General features: G+C 40.3%; 1 protein-coding gene across 3 annotated transcripts in view; it reads left to right on the top strand.

Moving 5' to 3' along the window:
• ADAMTS16 (ADAM metallopeptidase with thrombospondin type 1 motif 16) overlaps positions 1-12500 on the top strand; it is a 184787-nt gene that overhangs the window by 113723 nt on the left and 58564 nt on the right. For all 3 annotated transcript variants that reach the window (XM_025205794.1, XM_025205792.1, XM_025205793.1), the window contains exon 17: positions 1579-1717. In XM_025205794.1, coding sequence (XP_025061579.1) covers positions 1579-1717 — 139 coding nt within the window. The remainder of the gene's footprint in view (positions 1-1578; positions 1718-12500) is intronic.

Here is a 12500-nt window from a genome sequence, read left to right as displayed (position 1 = left end):
TGAACCCCTACTATGTAACTAGTGTCAAGTTAAGAATTATCTGCCAGTTACCCTGTAAGGAAATATATCAATTACTGTAATGAAAGCATGACTTATCACCATTTTTACTTGGTTCAGAGAAATGGAGCTTCATGTGGTGTTTACAATTTATGCTCTGTCATATAAATGTTTGGCAACACCAACTCTCTGAAACTAGCTGATCTTAACTGTATGATTTTGCTGGTTGTCTAATGGGCCTTGCATAAAGATCCTTTAAGGGGGGGGAAAAAACAGTGCTTACCTTCCATAAAACAGAACAACCAGCAAATCTGTCCTTCCTTAATAACTTCCAATATGGGATAATTTCCGATTCTAATCATGTGCCATTTTTTTTATTTTTCTGTAGAGGGATTTTAAGCTTTTAGTAAGCTTTAAATTGTGAAAAAATGTTACATATTGCTTAGTTCAGGCTTGTTGTGAAATTAAAAATACCAGCAATGATATATTAGAGAATACCTTCAATACATCGTGTCTGATGTTAGCAAATGCAGCCAGTAACTGATCATTCAAAGGATTCTGGGGTAAAGATCTAAAGTGATCTAAAATCCATATTGAGGGGCATAAATTTCCCAAAGTATTAAAGTCTCAAAAAGTTCCACTAAACTCAGCACAGCTACTAAGCAAACAGCTCTGAAAATCAGCTAATTTAGTCACATGCCTAAATGTGGGCTTGGAAGCCAAACTGTAGATACCCATTTAAAAAAAATCTTGTCTAATGGACTTCATTTGCCTCTAGGATATTCTAATGAGAAGGATGAATTATGTACTCTCATATGAGAGCTGATTTCCTCCATGCTGGTTTTATTGTGCTTCATGATACTAGGCATGAAGTTGACTTTGCAGGTCCCCACTATAAAGAATCTCGCACTGAATCTCATGAGCTGCAGAGTCACTGACAGTAATGAAAAACATTTAGTGAAGCTCATGCATCAACCATGACTAAATCCATGTTTGGCAGACTTATTTTCAGCAAGTTCCATGGCAATGGTGCAGGAGAGAAGTTTACAAAACAAGCAAAACCAATATTCACAGGAAGGTTGCTAGCCAGGCCGGCTGCTCACTCACAACGACAATATTAAACTTATTTAGTTCTGTCAGTTGGAGGGTTACTTCCCTCATCCATTCTTATAGGGCAGGGGTAGGCTGTTGGCAATCCCAGTTTTAAGCACATGAACCCACTTCCAGTTATAAATTTTACTCTTCAATTGAATTTCAAATAGGATATAAACCTCATGTGCAAATGCTGTGACCCATTTGTGGTAAGTAGTGCCCTGTTTTGGAGATATTGCTATAGGTCAGCTTCCCTGGTTGAGCTTCATCTTCCCTGATTCTACGTATTATCTTCTGGCTGAGTGGTAGAGTGCACCGTAAGCCACAGAGCTTCTTCATATTTGTAGTTTTCTTGACCTATGTGATTGCTGTGACAAAATTTTGTAGCCTTATGTATGACTCAAACAGTTCAAGAATACAGAGCACAAAAGGACTTGGAGAAAATGACATATTCACTATTGGGTTTCTTTCTTTCTTTCTTTTTTCCAGCTTCTCTTTCAAGGAAGAAACCCAGGAATTATCTGGGAATATGCCATTCCTAAATTGGAGACTGAAAAAAAGGTTGCCCCAAAATCTAATTATACATGGGCCATCATCCGTTCTGAGTGCTCAGTGTCATGTGGTGAAGGTAATGTATTCCCAAATAAAATCATATTTACAATTAGTTGCACAGACTGTGACGCTTTCCTATTAAATGTTGGACAGCTTCTAAGTTAAGGGTAATTTATGAGGTTAGAAATTCAGCTTCAGTGTTTGATTTATAAATTCAGCTAAGCACAGAGGTGGAAAAAATTAAATTTTTCATTTCTTTTCCAAAAATAAGGAGGTCATTAAGTAACTTGATCAAACAGAACAACAAGTCTGGGTTGACTGGCATAATTTACAAAAAGAAAAATTATATTAGATTCTGGAAGAAACTTTCCAAAATTGTATCTTGGCGTTTTCTTCAGTATAAATTATGTCTGTAAGAAGTTTTGTTAGTTTTATCCATCATTCAAGTTGGTCTGTTTTTAACAGCCCTGGATATTTTAGTTTTATCAGAAGATGTTTTTGTTTAGATCAGCTTATACCACATGTCTAAAGGACATATTTACATTAGTATTTTACTTCCCAGGTACCAATATTTTAAGCTCTCAGAGAAGGAGAAATACAAAAACTATTGGGGGGGGGCGGAGAGGGAGGAGGGAAGGATGGGATGGGGTGGGGCTTCTTGCAGCAGTGAGCCGGATGAGCAGCCCTGCCCTGGAGCCACAGGCCGCATACAAAGTGTTCTTTATGGTGAACCTGCAATGGTGAACCCAGTAAAGTTATGAAGGGTTGGCAATTTGCAGGTCATGCCTGACTTGCTGACCTCTTCCCCTTTCCTCCCTCCACAGGTGGTGACAGCCTCTTGCCCTGTGATGGGTTTTATTGAACAATGCGCTGCAGGTTCACCATGGTGAATGCTCTGTATATGGTCCGTGGCCCTGGGATGGGACTGCTTGCCCTGCTCACTGCTGCAAGAAGCCTTGCCCTCCCCTCCTCCTCTCTGACCACTTCGGACCCCCTGCCCCTTGCCCTCTCCCTTCCCCAACACTGCTACAAGACTGCAGGGCTTCTCTGCTTGTTCATAAGTTTTTTGTGCAGCGAGCCCACCAAAAGCATGGAGCCCGCACTTTTTTGCAGAGCCCTCCCAATATCACGGTTTCCATAAAAATCGTGCAGCTGTGATTTTGGTAGGTCCCTAACAATAACCTTATCCAAGATGTACATTTCTTGGGTAGCCCCATTTTTCCTAGAACTTTGAATATGAAATCATGATCCACTGTATATACTTTTCCTAAATCTAGGTTTGCTATAACTATGTTTGTTATCCTGTCTTGGATGTGGGACAATGTATCTCTGATCACTTTGGAAATCTTTCTACATGGTAGTGCATATACTTGGTCTTCATCTTCTGGAGATTTTTCCTCATCCTCAAAGCTAGTGTCTTAGCCATTAGTTTATAGTCCATATTAAGAAATGTAATCAGTCTCCAGTTTCTCAGGAATTCCTTCTCCACTTCCTTGAAGAATAAGATCACAGTGCCTCTTGTAAAATCTTTCCCTACCTCTCCTGTTTCTGCTGCTTCCTCAGAAACTTCCACTATATCCCTTCCTACCCATGCCTAAAACTTCACATAAAATTCCTTATGTAGTCCATCTGCTCCTAGTGATTTCCCTCCTTTAAAGGTTTTTAAACACTTCTCCACTTCCTTTAAGCTTATCTTTGCTTCCATTGTCTTTGCTTCCTCCTCCTGTACTTTCTTTTCAATCTTTTCCAGCAAATCTTTCATTTTGTACCTATCTGTTTCTTTCTTCTGATATAGCACTTCATAAAAACTTGTTGCTTCTAACATCTCTTCCTGCTTTTCCACACAGGTACCACCTTCTTCCTGCACTGCTTTTAATTCTTCTTTTGCCATCTTCACTCTAGCCAAAAAGTATTGGCACCACTCTACCATTCTTTTTTCTCTCCGACCCAGGGTGCTTGTGCTAAAAACATTTTCACTCTCATCTTTCTTTTAAACCAGATTTCTGTTTTTTGCCATGTTTCTTCTAATTCTTCTTAGAATTACCTGTCTTCCTTCTGTGGCTTCCTTTAGAAGCTCCTGAATGTTTCTTATAGCTCCCTCGGCACTTTTGTTCTTTTCTGTGAAGTTCTTTGGCCTTCCTTCCTGAAGAATTCTCCTGTCCTCTTCTTCACCATCATCCACCATTCACTGTGTACTTTTAAAATATTTTTTCTGTTTTCTCCACCCCTCATACTCTCTTGTGTACACTTGACGTATCTCCTCATCTTGTAGCAGTTGCACATATAACTTCCTTACTCCTTTTCCCCTTACAAGGCTCTTGCCAAGACTCAGTTCCACCTTCAGCATCTAGTGATCGCTAAATGCTACACATATGGGTTCTTTCTTCCTTATATTTATTTCTTTTGATACAAACACAAAGTCAGTTCTCGACTGTTTCTTTCAACTGGGGTCACGTCTAGTGAGAGCTTTCTCTTCTGCCCACACACCTCTTAGTGACTTTGATTTTATTTGTTAATAATCTGGATGAACTGTCTCAAGTTCTGCCTTCTCCTTCCCCTGTTCTGTCACCTACTTCTGTTATACAATAAAAGTCCCCCACTATTATCTGCAGTCTCCCTCTGAACATTTAAACTGCTGGTTTTGTAAGCAGTGCCTGCCTCCCCTCCCACTCTGGTGGTGTGTATACATTGAAAACTTCTAAATCTGCTCCCCTAATTGATATTATCATTCACTGAAGTCTGCCACTGGTGATGTCTTCCACCTACTGTGCTTTCACCTCTGGATTCTTGCATAGTATTGCCACTCCAGCCACTTTATTCTCATTTGTCCCTGACCACCAAGACAGTCCCCATCTTCACCTCTTCTCAAAACATTTATAATCCCTCTCTCTCATTATACCACATTCTTGTAGTTAGATTATATCTGCCTTTACTTCATTTAACATTGGTTTGAGGTGTTCCCATCTTTTCCTTGTTAAGATACTTCTGATATTAATTAAAGCTATAATCAGTGCAATTCTGCTTATGTTAAACTGAGTATGCCTGTTCCTTTTAAGTATCGTCTGTGCCACAGAACATCATGGTTGACTCTGCCCCTCCTCCTTCCTCCCCCACCTTTCACATGCCTGTCGCTTTTGCAAGCTGCCTGATCACTTTTGTAGCTAGGAAGCCTCCTGTTTTTACACCTCCCTGCTGCTTCCTCCTCTCCACTCAGGGCTGGAGCCCAAGGGAGTTAATAGGAGGAAGCTGCTCTCCAGTTCTGACTCTGACTTGCCTCCCTCTTTACCAGGTTTCTTTTTCCTGGCTTTCTATCCCTGCACTTTCTTCTTTTTCACTGCCTGTCTCTCTGGCTCTTTTCCTTGTTCCACCTTCACTTCTGTTGTCTGCTTGGTTTCTTCCTTCTTCCTCTCCCCCAGCTCCATGTCATTTGATCTTTTGTTTGGTGTTTCTTCCTCCCCTTCCATTTTGTCTTGAGTTCTGTCTCATGCAACCTCTATTACAGAGATTCCACTTTCCTCCACTTCTGTTTCTCCCCCCCTTGAAGAATCTCCTCTACAATTTCTGTCTCAGCCTCTCCCCCTTCTTCTTCCTCACTGTCCCTTTCTGATCCTTGTGGGTCCTATGACCATGGTTACAAAAGCTGTTGGGCACCTATGATACAAGTATTCCTCCCCCCAACAAACAGTGCATTTTATGAGCTCCTGACACACTGCTACTTTGTGCCCCATCACTTCACAACTGTAACACACTGTAAGGGGACAGTGTGCAGCCAGGTGCCCTTCCTTTCCACATCTGCTACACTGCTTTGGTTGCCTATGGTATATTATAAAACCCCGATCTGGCCTTATCTGGACCACCAATGGGAGGTGGTCCAGATGGGATCTGGACCACCATGCCACCCGAGCTCTGCTCATTTGGTTTTAACAGTTTGAGCCCTCCAAGACCCAATCCAAATACCATATTTGTCCCTCATTTTCTCTACCCACAGAACTCTTTGCAAATCTTGTTCCAGATACCTTTCTGTTTTTCACCTCTAATATATCCATATACATTTGGACAATCATCATTCTTTCCCTTGACTGTTCTGCTGCTACAAACTTTAACTCTTTTAATTTCTCCCTCCCTGCCTTCCTCTACATATTTCTTCCAACATTTGTCATACCCTTCTTTGTTCCAATAAGTCAGTTGCCTTGTCTTTCAGTTGAAGAAAGCAGTCATGCTGATGACGTGTTCTGCCTGCATCCCCAATACCTCAAACAGGACCTTCTCTACAAAATCATGTCTGTTTGTTCATCATCAGTGTCTTCTGTACCCCATCACCAGTTAATGTTGACCTCATCATAGTCTCCATTCTTGACCAGCATCCTGCAATGTCTCTTCGGGAACTTCCTGCTATGCTATTCCTGGTGGGCTGAACTTTTGTTGGCTCCCGATGATCCTTCTTCAGCTGCTCCCACACTGTCTCATTCTCCTCTGTGTCTGTCCTCCCTCTGGCCTCGTCTCTCTCCTTGCCACCCTCTTTGCTGCTGCCTCTGTTGCTATCTCTGTTGTTGCTTCTGCCTTCATCTTCACTTTCTGCTTTTCTATGGGCTTTTCTACCTTTTATCTACTCTCCCTTTGTCTCCAGACCTTTGTTTCCGCTCTTCATTTCTTTTTCCACCTTCTGGTTATCAGCCACCACTATCATTATTTTGGGTTTTGGGTTTCCCTCCTCCACTCCTGCCATGCTGATGCTCCATTGATCTCTTTCTCTGCCCTTAAGGCATTCACCAGACTCTCACCTGATCACTTGATCTTGGCCATCAGCACTGAATCTTTTTTATGTCATGTTAAGCCACTATGTTGACTACATTTCAACTTCCTCTTCACTCCCATAGCTGAGGAGCACCTTTTTTCCCATTTCCATTTATTCCTGTTTCTTCACTAGTTTTAAATGTGTAGCGAACATCACCAAACATCAGTGTAGATGAGAAGCTGTGTTACTCCCTCTTTTGCCCTGTTGTACGTGATTGGTGTGGTCCCACCCTCCATGAGGTGGGACCAGACCAGGCAGCCTCACACCATACATTTTTGGAAGATTCCAAGACTTGTGACAATAATACCTGGTTCCAGTCATGAGTGGGGGGTTCCAAACATGTAGATCCCTTATGGCAGGGGGTGGGAGTGGGGAGGTATCTGGAGTACAAACACATACTGAGCATTGCTGGTCTGTGGGGTCACCATGGAAACTCTGTTGACTCTGCTGGGGCTCAGGCCAGTGAACTATATGATAAATCATGAGTCTTTGGGATTTGGACTAATATCACAAATAATTTGTACTATGTATAAGTAGGTACAAAAGTGTGGCTCAAAAGTGTTTATGGAGTACCTGTGCTAAAACTTGCAGTAATTTGCAAAAAAAGTAAAAATGCATCAATTCTGGATGAACCAAGTTGGTAGGTACCCCTAGTAATTTGCCTTTATGTAAATTACAACAGGTATGTTTATTTCAAAGTCAGTGTTTTTCAGTCCCTTGCATTTCAAATTTGTTTCTCACTTCCACATGCTCAGAAAAGAAACAGAGCCCAAGCAGGGTCTGACATTAAAATAGGGCAGAGGGCAAAGGGCCCACTTAACCCTGCCCCATCCCCTGCCCACCCCCCCATCACTATGTTCCTTGCTGTAGCAATGGGAGGGGGAAGAATTAAGACACACCTCTGATAATTACGTTCTATACCTTAAAAATTATAACAAATGTATACATTTTCCACATATAGAATCTAATTATTGGGAGGTCATCTTAAATTCAGAGTTGTTTTAGATTGAAGGAAATATATAACTTTGTTTATAAAGCTTTCAACCATGAAAGTAAAGTTTTTTTATTATACCGATTATTTTGTACTTAAGAAAAATCATTCTTTCTGTATGATGAAAACCAGGCATTCAGGGAAACAGAAATATTCAGTGTACCTTGCCTAATTGTGCAGTTCATTACAATGTTGTTAAATGTGCATCCAATAATTGATACATTTTCAGGTGAATAGATAAAACAAAATGGAGTTAGTATTCAGTTCATTTTATCTCATGTGCAAAAGTAACATACTTAGGTTTGATCTTAGAAAAAGAACATTATTGTTATACATTGGAACTTGCACCTGAAATATTTCCCTGTTGTAGATAATTTCAGGTCATTATTTTCACTGAACAGCTTTCCCTTAATTCAAGACTGAAGCATTATCATAATAGGAGATGATGTCATAAATCAGATATAGGTAACTTCTTGTGGTCTTTCAAAGGTTAATGTGAATCAATGTCAGCTTTAATTTGAGCTACTTCTTTTGATCGGAATTTGGCATTCTTATGAAACTGTAACAGTTTTTAATTGTATGAGTTGTTTCCTTTATATTTAGAAAATTCTCTCTCTCCTTGCTGTCTCTCTTTTGGTTCCTCTTGGTTTAACCATCACAATTCCAAGTGGTAATCATGATTAAACGTTTTTTCTACATACCTCAAGGTACCAGGTGGCTTGTAAATGCTATGATGGTGGAGCAGATGGAGCATCTTACAGGAGCACAGGGGGCTCCCTAGCACGCTTGGCAGCAGACCTGGAAGGGGGGGGGGGGCGGGGAGCATGGGCCTGGGGCACTCCCCAGCAGACCCGGAAGTGGACAGCAAGTGCTTCTGGTCCACTTCTGGGTTTGCTACCAAGCGCACTGGGGAGCACCCTGTGCTCCTGTGGGACACTCCATCCCCATCACCTCAGCATTCATGAGCCACCTGGTACACTGATGTATGTAGAAAAATCATTTAAAGCTGTATCTATATCCAAATCGCTGAATCTTTCTGAATTGATTTTGGAAGGTTCCAATTCAATTTGGAGAGATTAAAAGGTCTCCTGATTCAATTCGTATTCAGAGATTCAGCTACCAAATCTGGCTGAATCTCCCCCAAATCGCATCAGGAACCGAAGCTTTGCACTGCCCTACTGCATATGCATGTTGAAACCTTACGCTGGATGTTTCCATTCCTTGCCTATTGTAGAGTTTTGTCTCACAAATTATGTGGTTTGTGCATGTATCCAGTGGGTCTGTTAGTAGGACAGTAGGGTGGCCACTTCTTCCATTGTGGATTGTTGTGATTTTGTGCTGAAACTTCAGGACTGCAAAGGTGAGTGATTCACCAGAGCTCATCAGCCCATTGCGATCATGTAGTTAAGACATACCATTTTTGTGGCTAACATTAGACTCAGCTGCCACAGATTCCTCAGCCCACTTACAACACCTATTTACAGCAGGGGGCAGCCTATGACGCAAACAGGACTTGAGCTCGCACCTTTGGAATCATAGAGCAAAGACTTACCATTTTACACCTGCCGCCCTTCTCACTATTGCTCTGAGGAAGATGTAGATTCTGGCCAGTGGGCAATTTTGAGATTTTAAAATTTGGTTTTGTTCTGAGTAGGAATGAAAACTGAAAATCTCAGAATTCTCCATGAAGGAAAAACACTGAAAACAATTTTGTTTTGGGTCATTTGAGACACTTTTTTGCTTGAATAAAACCAAAGTGTGTTGTTTCCATTTTTAACTTCTTATTTTCCATCATGTTACAATACAGAATGTTAAAGATTTTAAGTGAAGAGTCATTTAAAGGGAGACATAGAAAAAGTTCCTTACAGAACTATTTAAAAGTCACATTTTTAATTCAGTGGGAAAAAAATTTCTTACTTTTCTTCTGAAAAAAAATTCTGGTGAAAATGGCATATTCTATAATGCCTATTCCAACAGAATGAGGTTCCCTCCACTATTTCTCCAATCAGATTTAATAATCATAGAGGAGCTTTGCTACCATCTTGTGGACTGGAACACAGGATTTCTTTCATGTTCTCCCCTATACTTCCCATTTGCTTTGACCTAACAACAGTCCAGGATGCTCTCTTGCTATAAAAGCAGGCATTGTGCATTTAAAATTATTTAAAATGATTATTGCTATAAAAAATAGCGTGTGTTATGATAAACTTATAATGATCCGAAATGAATGTTAGATGTCCCCAAATGGATTAAATGCACTAAAAACTGTTAGTTGTCAAAATAATTTTTTACTTACTCATTTCTTCCAAGTAAGCACAGTGTTGAGATTAATCCATCTGCATTTGGATGTATGTCTCATTTAAAGATCTCAAAGTATTCCAGACTACACAATGACTGGACCGCACTGGAACTCTTGGTCTAGAATGCAACTCCTGGTCTAGCACTGGAACTCTTGGTTTAGGCAACATTTCCATTTCCTCATCATTAAAATGAACACACACATGTACATGTATATGCATGCTTTCCTGAAACCTGACAAGGTTTCAAGGTAACATCTTGAAAGTAGTTAAAACAATATGAACAGAAAAGAGTTCTGTGGAAGATGTGAAAATGAACAAATGAGTCAGGTCAGTACATTCAGTTTCTCAATCTGACTATACATTAACATTTGAAAAGTGACAAAAGGTTAAGGATATGAAGTAAAAAATATAACAACAAAAGTAAATTGAAGGTGTAAAATAGATACATTCTACCCAAAGTAAACTTTAAACTAATACAGAGTTAAAATATTAAATGTGTGACTATAGCATACAAGCCTGAATGGCTATAATACTAACAGGAAGGAATGTATAATAGATAGTAATGGAGAAGAACATTTGAGTTATCTGTTATATACTCATGTTGATGTAAAGAAAACTGAGGATGTTAACATCACAGCCTGGCCATGTTTGAGTCTTGGAAAATGCACAATACCAAACAGTTGCTCTGGGCCTTTCTGGACTAGAGGCATCCCTGGAAAAATACCAACTTTTAGTTTTCACTCATTAATATTCCAATGTTTTTGACAGCTCAGGATGTTCTTAACAATATGAATTCATTCCAATTTGATATTTCTGGAGTTATTTTGTGAATCATATTTGCACACCTAGCAGTGCTAACATTGCAGGGCATCATGTGACACCCTTGAAATAATTTTAAGCCTCCCCAGGGTGCTGTGGCACCATGGTTGAGAATCACTGATATAGAGTAATGCAGGGAGATATTTTCCAGTGACCCATAGCTGCAGTTCCCCTCACTGGGCATAAATAAAAGGCTCCAAAACAATTCCTCCAGAATAAATAGTGTTGAAGTTAATTCTAAATTTAATCCTTCTGGTTTACCTGTACACTGCTTTTATGTTTTTCAGGTTTCTGAACTCCTTGAATCTTATTGTACAAATAAATTGATGGGCCGATCAATAAAGTTCATTAGTAGTTTAGCAGGAGGCACAGTATACATTGTATTGTATAATGAACTAAGACACCAGCTCTCCGTATATGAAGGAAACTTCATGGGCAGATGTTGGAGGCAGAAGGTGAATTAGGCATTGAATCAGCTGGTTTTTGAGTGACAGGGCAGGCCAAAAGAAATGCACAATAATAATATAATGCAAATGAACAGAGCAGTTTTTAGTGGCAGATTCAGAAACTATCTGTATTCAGAAAATTATTTTTTCAAGGCCAACAATCAAGTTTTTCAATATACTCATTAAGTTAGAACATATGTGGACAAATAAAAGGGCAAAGAGAAGAGAGCCTTTCTGTCCGTTTGGCCTTAAAGGCCATCTTTAAAAACACTTTACTGTATTCATGAACCTTTGCCTTTTCCAGTCATTTTTATGAGAAGAAACATGCTGAATTTCAGCCTGATTCTTTTCTTAACAATGTTTTTGAATAAAGTACAACTTTATGGGTGATATCTTGTACTAAACCAAATGCATAGTTGGAAGACATGTTAGACAAACTTTTGGGGAACAAAATGCCCTTCCCTAAGTCACTGTCATGGACCACTACAACAATGTTTTTGTATCAGCAACATTTTGTTGTATCAGTCTTTAGCTCTGAGTGCTTGAGCACTTGGATATAACACTAGAAGGAAAACAATTTGCAAAAGGTCTGTGGGACTAAGGGAGTTATGTTGGAGCTCTTGTGATGAATTTTCAGAGAGTGATCAATTCTGACTGACTATGTTTTCTGTATTTAGAGTAAAAACAGTTCCTTAATATTAAGGGAAGAATCCATGTCATGCAGTGGACAACCAAAGTGCTTCTTGGGAGCAACTCTATGAGTGAATTAACCCATTACACTTAGAACATACTAAGGACACTTTAAAAGTGAGCAGGGGTACTTTAATGCTCATTAACTTGTGCTAATTGCCCTCTGAGCATCTCAAAGATGCACCACTTCAGGTAAGGGTTAACTCTGGGCCATATTACCTAGTTCATGCTCAGATAACTTCAGTCTGTTCCACAGAGATAAGATTTGCAGTCCTCTAGCCTACCTAGGATGCACCATTCTTAGCCTTTCTCTTCCCTCTCTCAACCAAACAGGGAGAGACCACAGGCATTCTGGCTCCTAGTTATGCCCCTGCTCACCAGCCATGTAGTGGCAAGTCAGAGCTGTGCAGGCAAGAAATGGTATTAACTAGGGAGTTGCAAAATGGGCTGTATTTGATTCATATTTGGATTTGGCCCAATTTGGGGACAATGATTCAATTAGTTGATTTGGATCACCGTTCCCTATTTGATTCAGCCAAATCCAAATCTGCTGATTTGGAGAATCAGCGAATCAGCCACAGACACAGCTTTAAATGTTTTTTCTACATAGCTCAAGGCACCAGGCATGGCTTGTGAACACTGTGATACTGGGGCAGATGGAGTGTTCCACAGGAGTGCAGGTGGTCCCCTCCATGTGCTCAGTGGCAAATCCAGAAGTGGACCAGAAGTACAGGAGACCCTTGCCATTTTGCAGGGGATCCGCTCTGGAGATCCCCACCAATGGCAAAATCCGTGAGTACTGACAGGGCTCCCCATCA

This window comes from Alligator sinensis, unplaced genomic scaffold, assembly GCF_000455745.1.
Source record: "Alligator sinensis unplaced genomic scaffold, ASM45574v1 scaffold248_1, whole genome shotgun sequence".
NCBI lineage: Eukaryota > Metazoa > Chordata > Crocodylia > Alligatoridae > Alligator > Alligator sinensis.
The sequence above is the reverse complement of the archived record's forward strand: the minus strand, read 5'-3'. Positions and strand labels throughout refer to the sequence as shown.